Source organism: Anastrepha ludens, chromosome 2 (genome assembly GCF_028408465.1).
Source record: "Anastrepha ludens isolate Willacy chromosome 2, idAnaLude1.1, whole genome shotgun sequence".
NCBI lineage: Eukaryota > Metazoa > Arthropoda > Insecta > Diptera > Tephritidae > Anastrepha > Anastrepha ludens.
Genome location: NC_071498.1, coordinates 151,587,646 through 151,603,631, shown reverse-complemented (window position 1 = coordinate 151,603,631; position 15,986 = coordinate 151,587,646). Strand labels below are relative to the sequence as shown.

The following is a 15,986-nucleotide window of genomic DNA, read 5'->3' as shown; positions in this document are numbered from 1 at the left end:
TGATTTAAAAATATAAGGTAATATAACTGTAGTTGCGATTTTACGCCGTGAAGGAAAATATAATGAAACTATTGAGCGTGGTCGATTTTTACTAAAATAATTTTCTTTGCGTAAATATTTTTGCATTAATAAAATCGCCAGCGAAAATTACGCGACAATGAAACCTTGCACTGCACTGTAAGTGTCAACGTCGAAGGGGCGATTGGTTAAAAGCGTGCTGAAACCGGTACAGATGTGCTGGATACTTAAGAATATTATTTTTTGGGTTATTTTCAGATTAGTTTGGTGAAAAACATAACCATTTTCGAGATATTCGGTTTTAGAGATTATTTAGAAATAAAGATTTTGGACTTTATTTAAAATGTTAGTTGAAGGGTTAGATTCTTTTCTGTTTTTCAATTAGAGGGTAAAATTAATAGCTAATAAATGTTGTCAATAAAACCCGAACCAGGCCCTGCGACTTAAAAATAGCTGCTTGATAATATTTTGAACTTACGGTTTTTCACTGAATGTTTCCCACTTCAAGTCATTCAAACGAAAAAACAAAAAAAAAAACCAAAAAAAGAGGTCTGTAAAGTCGGGTTACTGTCGATGGTTTAACGTGACAACATCATAAGAAAATACTGATGGAATGGCTGCATTTTTCAAAAGAAAATTTTAATTTTATTTGTTTGATAGATATTTTGTATGGATATAGAGAAGGAGGTAAATGGAATCGCAATGGAATTGATCAAGTTACATTTACACAAACGTGAAAAATGACGAAACATTTATCAAATTCATGAAAGATATGTTCAATTTCGATTGTGCATCAGACGTTAATAAGTCAACAACACTAAGAGGCACCATCATCGATTTGCCTTTTTCAAGACACTTTACACTCGAAACACTCCCTTTCATTTCCTACTTTTTCTATCATCGTCCTATTCTCAACAGAGAAATGGTTCATTACCATGCACACAGGAAGAAGGCATATGCAAATACAAGTATGTGAATTTATATACAAATGCACATATACATACATATATATGCTCACTCAAGTAGGACAGATGTCGAACGTTGCCGAACGCGGGGACCGATTGTGCTCTTTGTCGTGCGTTCCGCGCTCTCGCTTGCAGTTCATTCAAGGTAACGACAATAAGCAAGGTAACGACAAATGAGCAAGGTAACGACGATTGAGCAAGGTAACGACACATTTATTCGTGCGTGCAGCCGTCTAAATCGAATTATAAGACGTTATCACGTCAAAAAATTATTGTGCAAACTATTTCGATATATCTCTTTAGCTATCGAAAAGGTATAATCTTCTCAAAACAAGCCAATTGAATAGACTCAGCTGGTGATCCAACATAACGAAACGTCGTTTCCAAACTCTACTTGCTTAGTAGCTGGCAGGTCGGGTAAAAATTTTTTTTGCTATTGCGAGACTCTGTATGCACACCTCAGTCGCGTTTTCTTTAGTCTGCTTATGCGATTTTGAAAACGCACTAACGAAGTTAATTTTTACACATTTTCTGTGTTGAGTTATTTCTGGCATTTAATTTGGATTTCAAGCTTTCATGTATTAAGAAACTTTCAGTAGAATTTTATGGCAAATATTTGTGTGAGCATTTGAGAGCGACAAATGTGATGCATCTGTAGATGAGCTAGAGGGTTAAAATAATCCATAAAAATATTTCTCGTTCTTTTTTCCACAGAACTGATGGACTGAGTCGTATTTCTAAAATGTAGAGATCACATAGTTTCTTTTGTCGATTGAACATAAGTAAGAAGGCCCAAAAATATTGAAATCTTTGAAAAAAAGCAACTGAAAACAACCATTCGGTGCGGCCTATGGGCTTGAGGAACCAACGGTCCATATTTCTTCAAAGATGAGGCTCTGGCGTCACTATAAAAGCAAATGGTGAACGCCATTTGAGCGGATATGTAAAGTCTAAATGCTTTGTGGATAAACCAGCTTCGATTGAGGCATTGGAACCAACATTACTAAATTTAAGCGGGAGATGCCGATCGAAGTCCTCCAATGAGTCATTCATTCAGTGTCAAATTGGTGTTTACGGGTGGCCGAATTACGGCACCGCTGCGGCCAACATTCGAAAGGGATTGTCTTTAAGGGGACAGTTACCTGTAAACGGCCATATTTTCCCTGATTTTAATTAAAATTATTTAAAATGAGGAAGTCAATATATATTTTTTAAAACTGGCATACAGTTTATTTATACATTAAAATAATACATGTTTTTTTTTTTTAATCATTTAAAATGGCGGATGTACACTCAATTCTTCCAGGAAGGTCGCAGCGGGGCTTCTTAATCGGCGCGCATTGTGGCATCGGCGTCAGTGACCTGAATACAAAAAACCAAACATTTTTATTTATTTATTAATGTCATAATTTCTATATAAATTAAAACAGAATGGGGAAAAAAATTACGGAATAAAATGCTTCAAAAAATAAAGGAATTTTGAAGCGAATTTTCCTACTATTTTTGCTTCGAAAAAATAATTTTTTTGAAAAATTTTCGAATTGTAAATTCACATAGAAAGTAATATCATAAAACAGATGTGTGCAAAATTTCAGGGAGATCGGTCTATAACTTTTCGAGTTATCGCGTAAGCCAATTCGAAAAATATAGTTTTGAGAAAAACGCGTCTAAAGTTTGAATACAACGTAATTATACCTCTCCCAGCGCTCGAACGCATTGAATAGAGTCCTCACGGTTGACCATCTATAATATAAGAAATACCTAAATTTACGTCCTAAATTTATTTTGACATATTCTTAAAAAAAAATTTCTTTTTTCGAAATTTTACAGGTATCTGCCCTCTTAAAATAAATGTGATGAATGGTTGTACACAAAAATAATAATAATTGCCAAATCAAATTGAATTTTCGTTGTTTTATTTCAATTTTTTAGGTGTTTGGCCGAGCTCCTCCTCTTATTTGTGGTGTTCGTCTTGATCAATCATTTTCATGAAATATTTAGAAATATATATCAGCTTTGGCCAGTGTGCTATGATAATTAAGTTAGGGTCATATAGTACAATATATATCCCCTATAAATAATAATAATAATATATCAGCTTAGTAGGCAACAGCCTTTGCGCATACAATAAAACAATACTTTATTTATTTTTATTTTATTTTATTTATCATTATTTTCTATCAAATTTCTTAAGCGTTGCCATAACCATGAGGGGAAGAACTCAGTACAGGTACATAGTATTCACCCGAAGCCACATAAGCATTGGTTTCTGAGCCCATATTTACACTACTGTAGGTGCTGCCACATGAATTCTTCACTGCTGACGTGTAGTCACTGCACTTCACACTGGGATAATCGTTTCGAGACACTGACTCAGCGTAGTAGGTAGTAGAGCGCTCATGATCACATATACCAGTTAAATCCCAGCCACAACCAGGTTGACTCTTACCGCCATTTGGATAGAAAGAGGTCTTACCAATGGGCTCCAAAAAACCCAACATTCCAGCATTGGTTTGAATAGTTTCAACATAATTGGCGTCAGTGGAACTCAGACGTTTCTTTGCCTTTTTGTAGCTGAAAAGCGGCAAAGCGGGATCCATACCGATGATCGCGTGAAGTTTGCCATTCTCAACTAATTTACCAGTATAACCGGCAACATGAGCACCCAAACTATGACCACTTACTTCGGTCGTATCGAGAAGCAAACCGTGGTTTTTTACCAAGTAATTAATCAAGCTGGCAACCTTCTTTCCTACTTTGGGTACAGCAACAACTGAAGAAGCGTAATCAACGGAACGACCACGCGCCCAATCGACAACGATCACATTGTATTTGCCACGGGCCAGCCATGCAGCGCGAATATCCTTGTTCATGCCGGAGGTGTAGCTCTGTATCCAGCCATGGATCACGAATCTGCAATGGTGGTGGAGTGGTACATATAAAAAATCAGTATTGTGCTAAAAATTTTTGAATTCTGAAGTGTACTCATATTTGGAATTCTTTCGTTACCTCGTTGGATTGCTAGGATCAAAGTTAGAACTTTGAATCGATGAGGCGCTTTCGCTAATCTTTTGTCCTTTGGAGGGATTTAGGTTTGTATACAAGTAAAAAGTTACAGGCACAAGTGACAGGCGTCCCTCGATTTCATCCTGTTTCTCCAATTCCTCCAACATGCTTTCGCCCTCTTCCATTGAAACCCATACGTATGAGCCATTAGCCTGAGGTACATACCAACCATTTTCACCATTCACGCGCTCCTCCTCAGGAATGGGAACAGCCGACACTATTCAAAAAAAGTTACGGTTGTAGTTACTGGCCTTAAGAAATTTCGGTAGCACAATTAAGTTACCTGCTAAGGCAAAGACTGCCAAAATCCAAAAGACTTTCATTGTGGAACTATTTTCAACTACTAATGATTTCTGTTCAGAAGGTAAACAGTTTATATACCTAGCGGGGGGCACTAAATAACGAATTTTAAATGAATCAGCTAATCGCATTTATTGCATCGATATCAGCAAAATAGAAGCTCGACTAATAAAAAATTTAAATCGCCATCAAGTGGTGGCGCTGATAAATGGAAACCGTTAATTTATTGCAGTGTTGGACAAGAAAAAAATTACTTTTATATGAACAAAGCATTGCTATGTGGTCGATAAGAATCAATGCTACAACGCATGATAAATACAAGGGGGCGCAAAATTAGTCACCCTACTGGAAGATTTATAAGATTTGCAAATGACGTCGTATGTCAATCATATTTCACACCTGTGAACTCGAGAGCTGCTGCATACGAACAGACAAGCAATGGGGTGCGCTAAAGAACCAAAATATAGATTTTCATCACTCAAAATATTTTTTTTGTTTGGTAAAAAGTGATTCAAAAACAAAATTAGACCATTAGTTTTGCGCCACCTTGTGCTGTCGTAGGTAAAAAGTTTATTTTTGATTTTTAACAAATGCATTGATGTTATTCTGTTATTTATATTGTTATTTAAATTTTGGAGTGTTTTAAACTCTGGCACAAATCGTAGATATTTATAAATAGGAATTCCCGATTTTGCAATAGAGGATAAGAGCGGTAACTGCTTGAAAAAGTTTGCGCAAAAATTTCATTTAGTAGCTGACCACATCTTTATCCAGAGATAAACTTCTCTATGTTAGACACTTTGATCACAGGCCACTCTTAGGTCGACACGCTCAAATATTGAACGTACCCCATTTCGACTATGTCTGAAGCTGGGAGAATGAGGAGGAGGAAGAGTCCTCCAGACTTCTTCTTTGTCACTGTCTTGCGTGGTATACCACTAGGTTTCGATACTTCGGCTTATCGTTCTTGAATGATACTGAAGACCTTAGGCATATATAAGTGTCAGCCAAATCAATGGGTTTTCACTTAAAATAAATAGGTTTCACGAGGAGTAGAAGGTGAACTGCTACTGTGGTATCACAATGGGTTGGCAACGGCCTAAGTGAGTTGGTTTAAATACCCACTGCCACTTCTACCTACCTACCTACCTATTCAAGGCGAAAACACAGATGCTGTGGGCCACAATGGCTACCGTGAAGAAGAAATCTAAGCGTTTTAAGCATTAAAATATTTTTGAACTTCTTTGTTTAATATTTATTTAAGGCGAAATAATGGCCGGGCTAAAATACAAATGGAAGAGATGAAATGCGGATATGGAAATGAAGAATTTGATGCCTACTGTCAAGCACGGTGGAGGTAGCGTAGTGGGTTATGGAAGATAAAGCTTCATCTGGCGTTGGAAATATGACTTTTACTCAATGTACTATGGACTATCGGTCCTGCAGTCATAGTAGGAGGGAGAGATCCGAGACAGAATGAGAGAGAGAGAGAAAGAGAAAAAGAATATATACCTAAATAAATTCACAACATTTGATGAGAATACAAATAGACAAAATTTACAAAAAAACGGAGAAGGTCGCAGGTGTAGGTAAAGGCCGGACACAAACCGTGACAACAACGCGCACTACACCGACCAAAAAACGCCCCAAACAGTAGGCACCAAGGAAATATAATGCCAAAAAGTAGGCATCAAAAATATATTTCCTACAAGTTTGCACCAACAAACAAACGCCAAAAAGTAGGCAATGTTATTGCTCACTAGAAATTAGCAACCACAAGGAAAAACTCAGGAAGAATAGCCTAAAGTGTGTCTAAGTTATATATAAGGTATAGCTCTCTCTCTCTCTCTCTCCTTTTCCTGTACGTTATAACTTTTTTCTCTTTCGCGGAACGAAAATGCCCAAAACGTTGCATGGCCTTGAAATTTTACTCTCCGTTCTCGCTCCTCCATCGACGCCTAAGAAGTTTCACTTCAAAAACATATTGGAATAATAGTTGAAGCCATCGGTAGAATGCTTGGGTCTTGGGCAAGGCTGAGTTTTCCAACAAGACAATTACTCTAAGCACCCTGCACTAACTGTCAAAGAATGGCGCTTATATGGCGCATCCATGCAACTAAGTACAGAGTTCCGATTTGAGTCCGATAGAACTTTTTGGGAGCTTTTAGAAAAAAAAAAAATTCTACGGAGTAAAGTAATTGACACAAAATGGCTAAAGAAAGAGTTGATGGAGGCATGGAACCAAATAACGCGGGAAGAGCTTACCCAAGTCGTTGGATGAATGCCACGATGCCTCCAAGCAGTGATTGATAACACTAGTGGACCAACTAAATACTAAAAGTTTTCAAAGGAGATAGTTTTTAATATAAATATATTAGTTTTTTAAGGTAATTGAACTGCATGCAGACCTCTGTCATACCGCTTTTTTCTTCTTTTGTTATTTTTTTGTTATAAAGCAAGTGAAAAAATTTAATTTTAGTAAATTTATGAATAAATTTAAATTCCGAAAAAACTTCATCAACAGTTTATTGAATTATTTTATACCTTCTGGGAAATAAGAAAATATGCTGCTGTATGTAGACTTAAGGGGGTAGTATGGTATTTTTTTTTTTTCATTTTTTTTTTTTTTTTTTTTTTAAATTATTCTATAACATCTTAAGATTATTGTGTGAAAGTTTGAAGTGCATTAGAGTAAAATTGACAAAGACACAAAGGATTAAGTATCTACCTCTCCAACCGGATTTCACGCTGTAAAAATCTTCACAAATCTTTAAACGCGTTTTTCTCACACTTGCCTTTTTTACGGTCGGTGTTCACTGTAAATTCATATCTACTGCACCGATTCTTTTCAAATTTGGTTTTTTTGTTTCTTTACTTTATTCACGAGGTAATGACGTCGAGTTTTTTTTTTTTTTAAATTTTGTCATATTTTAAAACAACAAAGTTTTCAAGTTTTTTTTATGAAAAATCGGTGTTTTGACTTCAAAGCGCTTTAAAAAATTAAAAAAAAAAAAAAAAAAAAAATCGACGTTGTTACCTGCGAAACTTTATTAGCTGATGAAATCAATTTGGTTTTTTGATTTTAGTTGATCCAGTAATGAGTTCTGAGGGACACCGCAATAAAACTTTTCTATGAGACGTCCGCGAAGATTCGCTGCCACCAACTCATTTCTTCATAAAAATCAATGAAAATTTCACACAATATTCTTTAAATATGACTTTATAATGAAGTAATTTTAAAATTTTGAATAAATCAACTGTGTCGACAAAAAAAATTTCGAAAAATATGCTTGTTTTACACCGAATTAACCATACTACCCCCTTAAGGGGGGAGTCCATGTAGAAGTCTAAATTTAGGTAATTTTTTAAACATATTTTTAAAGGTGAAAAAATAATTCTATTTTTGTGAAGCTTTAACAAAACTTTATTTAACCTTTCGAGAGTAAAAAAAAATCAAAAACAAATTTCTTTCATTTTTTTTCCAAAATGGCGGCTCAGGATCATTTCTTGCCGGCTGCCTACGGGGCGAGGTGCCAAACTGCTCTATTTAATACTCTTAATCTATAGATCTGAAACAAAAAAAACAATTGGTGTTTTTTAAAATATATTGTTGGAAAGAATGAACCTATAAAAAACAACTATACAATTAATTATAAAATAAGTCTTTGAAGAAAAGTAAGAATTGAGGGCTATTTTATTCACATTTTTAACCCCCAAAAAGAAGCTGTAGAAGCTAAAAAATTAGGAATTTCCGCATGAAAATTACACAGTACATTCTTAAGATGCTGTACTTTCGAAAAATCGAAAAACGAAATCGATTTTTTTTTAATTTTACATGGACTTTGCCCCTTAAGTCCTTCACTCTATGTATAAGTATGATTAATTTTGGAATTTTTGAAAACAACTAATAAACTTCTTGTGTGTGTTTTATATTTGCGGTGTTTTTTATTACAAATTTAGAATGTCTTAACATATTTATGAGTATATCAAGTTCTGGTTATTGTTGTATGTGTTTTTTCTTTTGTAATATGGGTCTAGCGATTAGGTGATAAGAGTAGGCTGATTATCGCAGGGAGATTTGTTCCAACGTAAAACTTGGTTCTTAGACTTTTGTCCATTCATGGGAGGTGTGTCCGCAGGTGGTAATTTCACTGTTTAAAAATTCTTAAGGAAGGCACTTAACCCTAGAAGGGTACAGTTAAATTGTAGGCGCTTATAGGTACCGATGAGTAAATTTTACTCACTTCAGAACTGTTACGTTATTATCTGATTTATTTTGTAAAATAGTAGTTTTAATTGAAAAAAGTTAAAGCTAGCATATAATATAAGTGTAGTTTTTTATTATAATGTGTAAAATAAGCAAAAATAATATTTTATTATTGATTTTTGACGATTATGAATACATAAAAATTGTTTTTCAAGCACATTCAAGGCAATTTTTTTTGTGCATGTTCACCGCAAATAGCTAATCCACAATTGCAATAAGTGGTGGTGTATCTACGTTTGGTATAACTACAAAAATTACAGTACTTTCTTGGCCCCTTTTAGTCTTCTCCGGCACTATGGGCCTCTTGGCTTGCGCCTACAATATTCTGAATGGAATTTTTCAAAGCCAGGCTCATGTTTGTATTAGTTGCTAATCTTTTACTTTGAAATCTTTCCGTTAACTCACATGAAAAAACCGCGTGAGATTTATCGTTATAGTTCTCCCTTTGAATGTTTATTTCTTTATTTGTATAAACCAAAATCTCTTCCAATATGTCTGCGGTAAAAAACAGTTTGAAGCAGCTGGCAGGACACAACGAATTTTTTGCATTTACCGTTGGGCCAGGGCGAATGTGAACAATATTTTTTGAGGGAGTTTTTTGATCTAGCGCAGCAACAGGTTCCTTACTCCAAATAAAATTTCCATCTTTTCCGATCAGATTGTTGGTACTAGGTGTAATAATTGTAATTACCTCTTCTGTTTCACGAATTTCTTGGACAGCTAATCTTTCATTTCTTCTCCCCTCAATAAGTTTCTGTTTTTTACGTTTGCTGCTACCAGGTGTTTCCTCCCTTTCTTCCTTTTCAGCTTCTTCTGCATTTATGATTCCGTGTCCCAAATTTTCTTCGACATCATTTAATTCTTCCGGTTCTGGTTGATATTCCGGATCTGCAACACTGTCCCAAGAATCCTCATCAAAGTTGCAAAGCTCCAACTCCAAATTGTCTTCTTCCTCAGATTCTAGTTCAAGTATTGCATCCAAAATATTTTGTTCTGATAGCCCGCGACCTGCCATTTGTATGCTCTGTAGTTTTCTTTACGGTAACATAATACAAAACATAAACATAATTGTCATAATTCAGCAGAAAATATATTTTTTAGACACATAGTAAGTTACTGATAAATAAACTTGCCTCACACAATTTAGTACGTAAAGGGTACCGAAGAGTGAATTTTACTCACTACCTTTTTTTAAATTGTCCACAAGCGCGATAAATTAAACAACACCATTCAATGCTTGCGGCAGCCGACTAATGACAGAGTGGGCCAAGCACTGCTAGTGGCTTGACTTTCAGTGTGGCCAACCTGTAGATTTACGAACAAATCTATTCCTTATGTGAGTAAATTTTACTCACAGTACCCTTCTAGGGTTAAGTACGAACGTTTTGCGAACGTTGCTATTTGGTTCACTTCATTCATCATCTTCGTCGACACTTCACAACCGTGCGCCATGATTGGTCGTAAGAGAGCATAATAAATACGTAGTTTTTGGTAGTTTAGACTGGAATAACTTAACGCGAAGTATGCTCTGCGACAAAGGCACCGTATCAGTAATTTTATGCTTGGTCAAACTTGAAACTTCACAAACAATATCGTAAATTTGGCTTAATGATTTCTGTAGTTGTGCTACTTTTCGGACGTCTACTAAGTGGTGCTTCTTCAAAGCTTCTGCGGCCATGTTTGACCTCTAAAACCTATCGATGGGAAGTTGGAAATGAGGGAGCGGAACCCTTTCAACATATTCTAAAATTTTTTTGTTTTTTATAAATTTCTGTTGCTGATCAACTTCCCAAAACAAGAATATTATCATTGACCGATATTCGGTTTTTTTGTTTTCATTATAAAAAACACACTAACACAGACAATTTAAATGGCTTGTAAACAAAGAATGAAATCAAAGTTCGAGCTAAAATTTATTCTGCTGTCAAATGAGAGAAAATATGTTAAAAAGGCTTACAAACTTTGGCTTTTCTCTATTAGTTAATAGCATTGATTTTAAAACTTTCCAATCAGCCATTATTTTTTTGTCTTTCTCGATTTCGTTATAGTGCCATGAGCAACACTTATACGACTGCCAGCAACAGGTTTGTGTGTGTTTGTTAGTTCAAGCACCACTCAATTTAGCTAATAAAAAAACATATAAATATATTAGAAACCAATAAAATTTAATGCAGGATTTATTAAGTGGAAAACTTATTTTTGACAACTGGCTAACATGAAAAATCGAAAATGCAAGGGAAAATTAAAGAAATGAAAAATTGATAAAGTAATCGCATTAGAGGGAATTTGACAGGCTTATCTGGATGTCTACGTGTTGGACGTTTACTTAGAGTGACTTAGAGAAAAGGAGGAAAAGAGCAAAGAAAAATCTGGTGTTTAAACTAAAACGCGCATACAAACACACCCCTCATAGCTAAAGAAAATATAGATAAATTCACAGCAGACCAATCAACGGACGCAACCGACTCGCGCTCATACAATTCCATGACCCTAATCTCTTTGCATGGAATGCTATTAAATGTGTGGTTGGCAGCAAAAGTAAAATCAATCCCAACCTTTCGCAATAGTTCTTCTATTAATATTAAATGGCTGCATAAAACATATTGACGTTCATTCCTTTTTGCTTTGTTTAGAAACTTTAGAGGAGGACTCTGTGTCTTTCTTAGCATTTCAAACGAAACTAATTTCCTTTCACATCCAATGTTGGCACTTTGGTCTCATTTATTTGTAGTTGGTTCGAGTGTGTGCGCTTGCATAAAAAATGGCTAAGTTACTGTTTCATATTTTGGTACTTCTAGGAAAATGGAATGGAAAAAGAAGAATTTGTATATTAAAGTATTATAAAATTTATTTATTTCAGATCTTTTTTTAAGATATTTAAGAGCACTATAAAACCAGTGCAGCTCACAGAACTGATAAGGTTTGCTGATCCACAAAATGTTAGATTGCTAAAGCAATGCACTGCATTGAATTGATTAGGTAACCCAATTCGGAAGGGTGAGAAGACGACACAACCACTTGTATCATCGAACATTCAACTGTCTGTATAAACAGCTATACGAACAGTGGAAATGTTATTTTCTTGCTTCTAGATATTCCATAGTAATTGTAAAATATTTTGAAAGTTCTCAATGACGATTGACATTCACTTGGCAGCGCTCCCAGAGGTTTAAGTACGCACTTACACGCATTCACGCATACACTCACTCAAAGTTGTTCGCAGTAGTTGAGTTTGCTTATACGCCAATGTGCGGTTTTCCTACTCACATTTATGCATTCATACACACGAAAAATACTTGTCGATGTGGAAGTGCTTGTGTTTGTTCATGTTTGCATGTATGTATTGAGGGGTACGAGTGTTTATTATTTACCAATTTGACATGAATCCACCTAATTTTGTAGCTGTAACTCGGCCAATCAACCTATTCGACAGCCCCAGGGGAGAAATTAGTCCGGCTGGCAAGCATTTCCTTCAACGGGATATTTGGGTAAAATGTTTATTAATAACCAACATTCGAGCGTTCGTATGCTCATAGTGAGTAGTGATGTTGGTTTAAACTCCCACAACGCGCGGCTCTACTAGCTAGGGATAATATTGATTGAGGTGTCTCGGAAGTTTTTTGTTAGTGGAGGCAAGCTTAGAAATTATTCAATAGCAAATTAAAGTTATATGTTTTTGGAGAGTTTAAAGGCAAAAATGAATTGGGGTTTTAGATAAAAATAAGATGGATTATACGAAAAATAATATATATAAGAATCTTAGACTCGAAAATGTTTCTCTATCACTTCCTAACACACAACTTTTCTTATAGTAATAAGATGTCCATCATGCGCGTCCATGGATAAAATCGGCCAAGCAAAAGCCGAATGGTGGAGTTCGTTCAGTATCGATATTGAAGGTTGTTCAGCAACATTTTCCGCTAAAGCAGAATTTTTCCCAATAGACCGTCTAGTGTTCGGTCCGCCACTGATTTTTTCACCCTCAACTGAACCAGCTTCCTGATAGTTTTTCACCAACCTTTGAATTTTCAATTCATTCGGATGATTATTCTCACAAATAAAAAATCACGAATTTTACGATATGTTGTTTTTAAGGGCTTAGGGGTAGTCAGAATTAAAAAAAAAAAATAATTTTTGTTTGCATTTTCTTAAGGGGTTACATGGGTTCAAAAGTTTTTTTGGCTTATTAATTTCTTCAACATCTCAGAAATATTATCCTAAATTTTCAAGTCAATCCGAATTATAGTTTCGGAGATACAGCCTTTGGAAGGTGTGCGCTCCAAGCCACTTTTATTGTTACTCAAAACTTTAAACGCGTTTTTCTCGGAACCGTATTTTCAAAGTCGGTTGTCAAATGTTCTCGAAGACTACTCAATCGATCTTTATGAAATTTTACACAGGTGTTCGAGATACAATTTACTCGTGCTTGGACGAAGGATTCTTTTTTCAATTACAGCTATTTGAAAAAAAAAAAAAATGTCAAGCAAATTTGACCGAAATTTTAATTTTTTTGGAAAAATGTCTGCTAAAATTCCAATTTTTACTTTTTTTCTTTCTTTCGTTCAAGCACGAGTTTATTGTCTTAACTAAAACACTTATTTTTGTTTTTTCAATTTTGATGATCCTGTCAGGAGTTATGCTGACAGCGAGCGCACCTTTTTTTCGAAAGGTCACCGACGTCACAATGGAGGAGTTTAAATTTTTTTTTTTTGAAAATTTCTGAAATTATTTTTTAAATATGTATTTATAAGACAGAAAAAAGTTTGAATTAATAAATAATTTTTACATAGAAAAAAAAATATTGAAAATATTGAACCCCTTAAAACATAACATCATAAAAATATTGTGTGAAATTTTGACTTATACTTTTCGACTTATTGAACAATTAACATAGGGCGTTCGGGCGCTCCGAAGCAGATAGCAAAACTTTAAATGCGTTTCTCTCAAAACTATGTTTTTTGAACTGGTGATCACTGCAGCTTATAAACCGCTTGATAGAGTTCAATCAAATTTATACTGCTTTGAAAAACATAAAAAACTCATGGCTGGTTCAAAGATTTTTTTTTCAAAAATTTAGATTTTTTTTAAATAATTATTTGTCTGTTTTTTTCTCGAAAATCTGAAAAAATCTTTCCTGATGCCGCCATATTTTAATTTTGGAAAAAAAACTTCAATCAGGCACAAGATTTTCGATTAATGAAAATAATTTCTCTTCTCCGATTGAGTTTAGATGAATCTCCAATCTTTTGAAATTCGAAACAAGATGTATTAATGCTATGTTTTTATTTTTGTAAAATAAAGCAATTGACTAGCAAGAAAAAAAGTGATTGGAAATCATAATTTTTTCGGGCCTCTGACTACCGCCAACCCCTTGTAGTAAGTTTCAATAATTTTAACGCGTTTTTCTATCGGTTAAAATTGTACGTCTACTTGAGAAATGTCAAGGTGAAGTATACCTAAAGCTGGTAGATGAATAGCGAAAAAGTCTTTTATAAGCCAGTGCATAAAATACATATCCAAGCGCCACTTTTGCGGGACTCTTTACATGACAGTGACAGCCACTAAGAGCGCTTCGCTGGAAAGGTTTGATGGACCCATATGCATTTCTGATCTCGAACCATAAGGTTGGCTATGATTTGTTTCATAGTCTCCCGAATTCATCCAATTAAGTAGATTGTAGTTCAAAAGATATCTGAAAAAACGCACTAGAATTAGTGTTTCATTCAGTAAACACAAAAATTAGAAGACTACCCAATAAATGCCAGAAAGTCAACGATCAGAATGATGCATATTTGTAATCCATTTCTTAAAAAAATTTAATTTTTTTTTATCACAAATAATTAATTTCTTAAATCTACACTTACCTTTAGTGTAACAAATTGCATCGATAATTAAGAAGGCAACAAATTTCAGTGAGCTCCTTTAGCAATCTAACATTTAGAATCCTCATCCTCATCCTCATGGATACTACCGAATTTGATTTGCAGTGCCTTAAGGGTTAGCGTGTTGGACATACATAAATTCATGTACACCATTTACGAAGCCTTCTAAATTTCAAATGTCGGTGCTATTGCATAAATTACCACATTACCTTTTTAAATGAATTATGGACTGCTTCCTGGACATAAAAACTAATTGTATAAATATTATTTGTTGCAACTACACATTAACTACCAAATAAACTTTTGAGTACTCATCTCCTTGTCTTGTCTTGCACCTCGCTTACTTCAAAACTATGAAAAGCAAAGAGAAACAGCGTCAACTTTTTAGCTTCTCATCATTCCACTGCTCATCAAAGTAATTGAGTAAAGCTACCTAATGACCGCCACTAATAAACTAAACGCCAAGAAATATGCTATAATCTAGACAATAAACGAAAGGTAGCCACCATAAATTCTTGCTGCCACTTTGCCTTATCTTTTACCTGCTAAAGGTATTAAATAACGCAAAAAAGTATGCAACGGTTTAGTGTGAGTCGATAGTACAATAAAAATAATTGCTATTCAAACGTTGTGTGGTGAATGAAACAGACGAGGTGATTATGCGGCAATAATAATAGTCAAGTTAAGCTGAATGCGTAAAAAGCAAAGATACTCCTGCCAAATGCATTAACTGTTTGCAAAACCACCCAGCGAATTATAAGGGTTGCAAGGTGTACCAAAGCCTTGCCAAAAAACCAAACATTTCAGATAGGAGGCAAAATGTTGCATCCTATTCTTACACTGCTCAAGGTTTTCCTCAACTAAATAATTTTACACAAAGAGAAAACATAAATGTCAATCCCTTGTCCCTTTTAATGGAAAAACTGTGCAAGTAAATCTACGAATAGCGGTCTGGAATGCCAATGGTTTAAGTAATCATACCGAGGAAGTAACAATGTTCCTCAATTTAAACAATATTGACATCTTGCTAGTGTCCGAAACTCATTTCACGACTAAATCATACTTTAAAATTGTAGGGTACGACCTTATTTGTGCAAAGCACCCACGCAACAAAGCCCATGATGGCTCAGCCATTTTAATTAGATCTGAGATCAAATATGAAAGTCTGGAAGAAGTCAAAGAACAATACTTACAAGCAGCCGGGGTTAAAATTAAATGTTATACCCATGAGTTACCAATATATTCTGTATACTTTCCTCCGCGATTCAATCTTAAAGCTGACCAATATGTTGAGATTTTTAAAAATTTTGGACCCAAATTTTTTGTTGGTAGAGACTTCAAAGCAAAACACCCTTGGTGGGGCTCTAGGCTCATCAACCCAAAGGGCAAAGAACTCGAAAGATGCATCACCCAAAGAAACTTTTCTATATTATCTACAGGTACGCCAACTTATTGGCCAAGCGATCCGAAAAAAATTCCGGACCTTCT

General features: G+C 35.0%; 1 protein-coding gene across 1 annotated transcript; it reads right to left on the bottom strand.

The window, feature by feature from the left end:
• Positions 1 to 3,121: 3,121 nt before the first annotated feature.
• Positions 3,122 to 4,407, bottom strand: LOC128859967 (phospholipase A1-like). Its single transcript, XM_054097151.1, has 3 exons — positions 4,333 to 4,407; positions 3,993 to 4,266; positions 3,122 to 3,896 (listed from the first exon to the last, which is right to left on the bottom strand). The coding sequence occupies exons 1-3, from the start codon at positions 4,370 to 4,372 to the stop codon at positions 3,173 to 3,175; spliced, it is 1,038 nt and encodes a 345-aa protein (XP_053953126.1). The 5' UTR covers positions 4,373 to 4,407; the 3' UTR covers positions 3,122 to 3,172.
• Between the last annotated feature and the right edge of the window lie 11,579 nt (positions 4,408 to 15,986).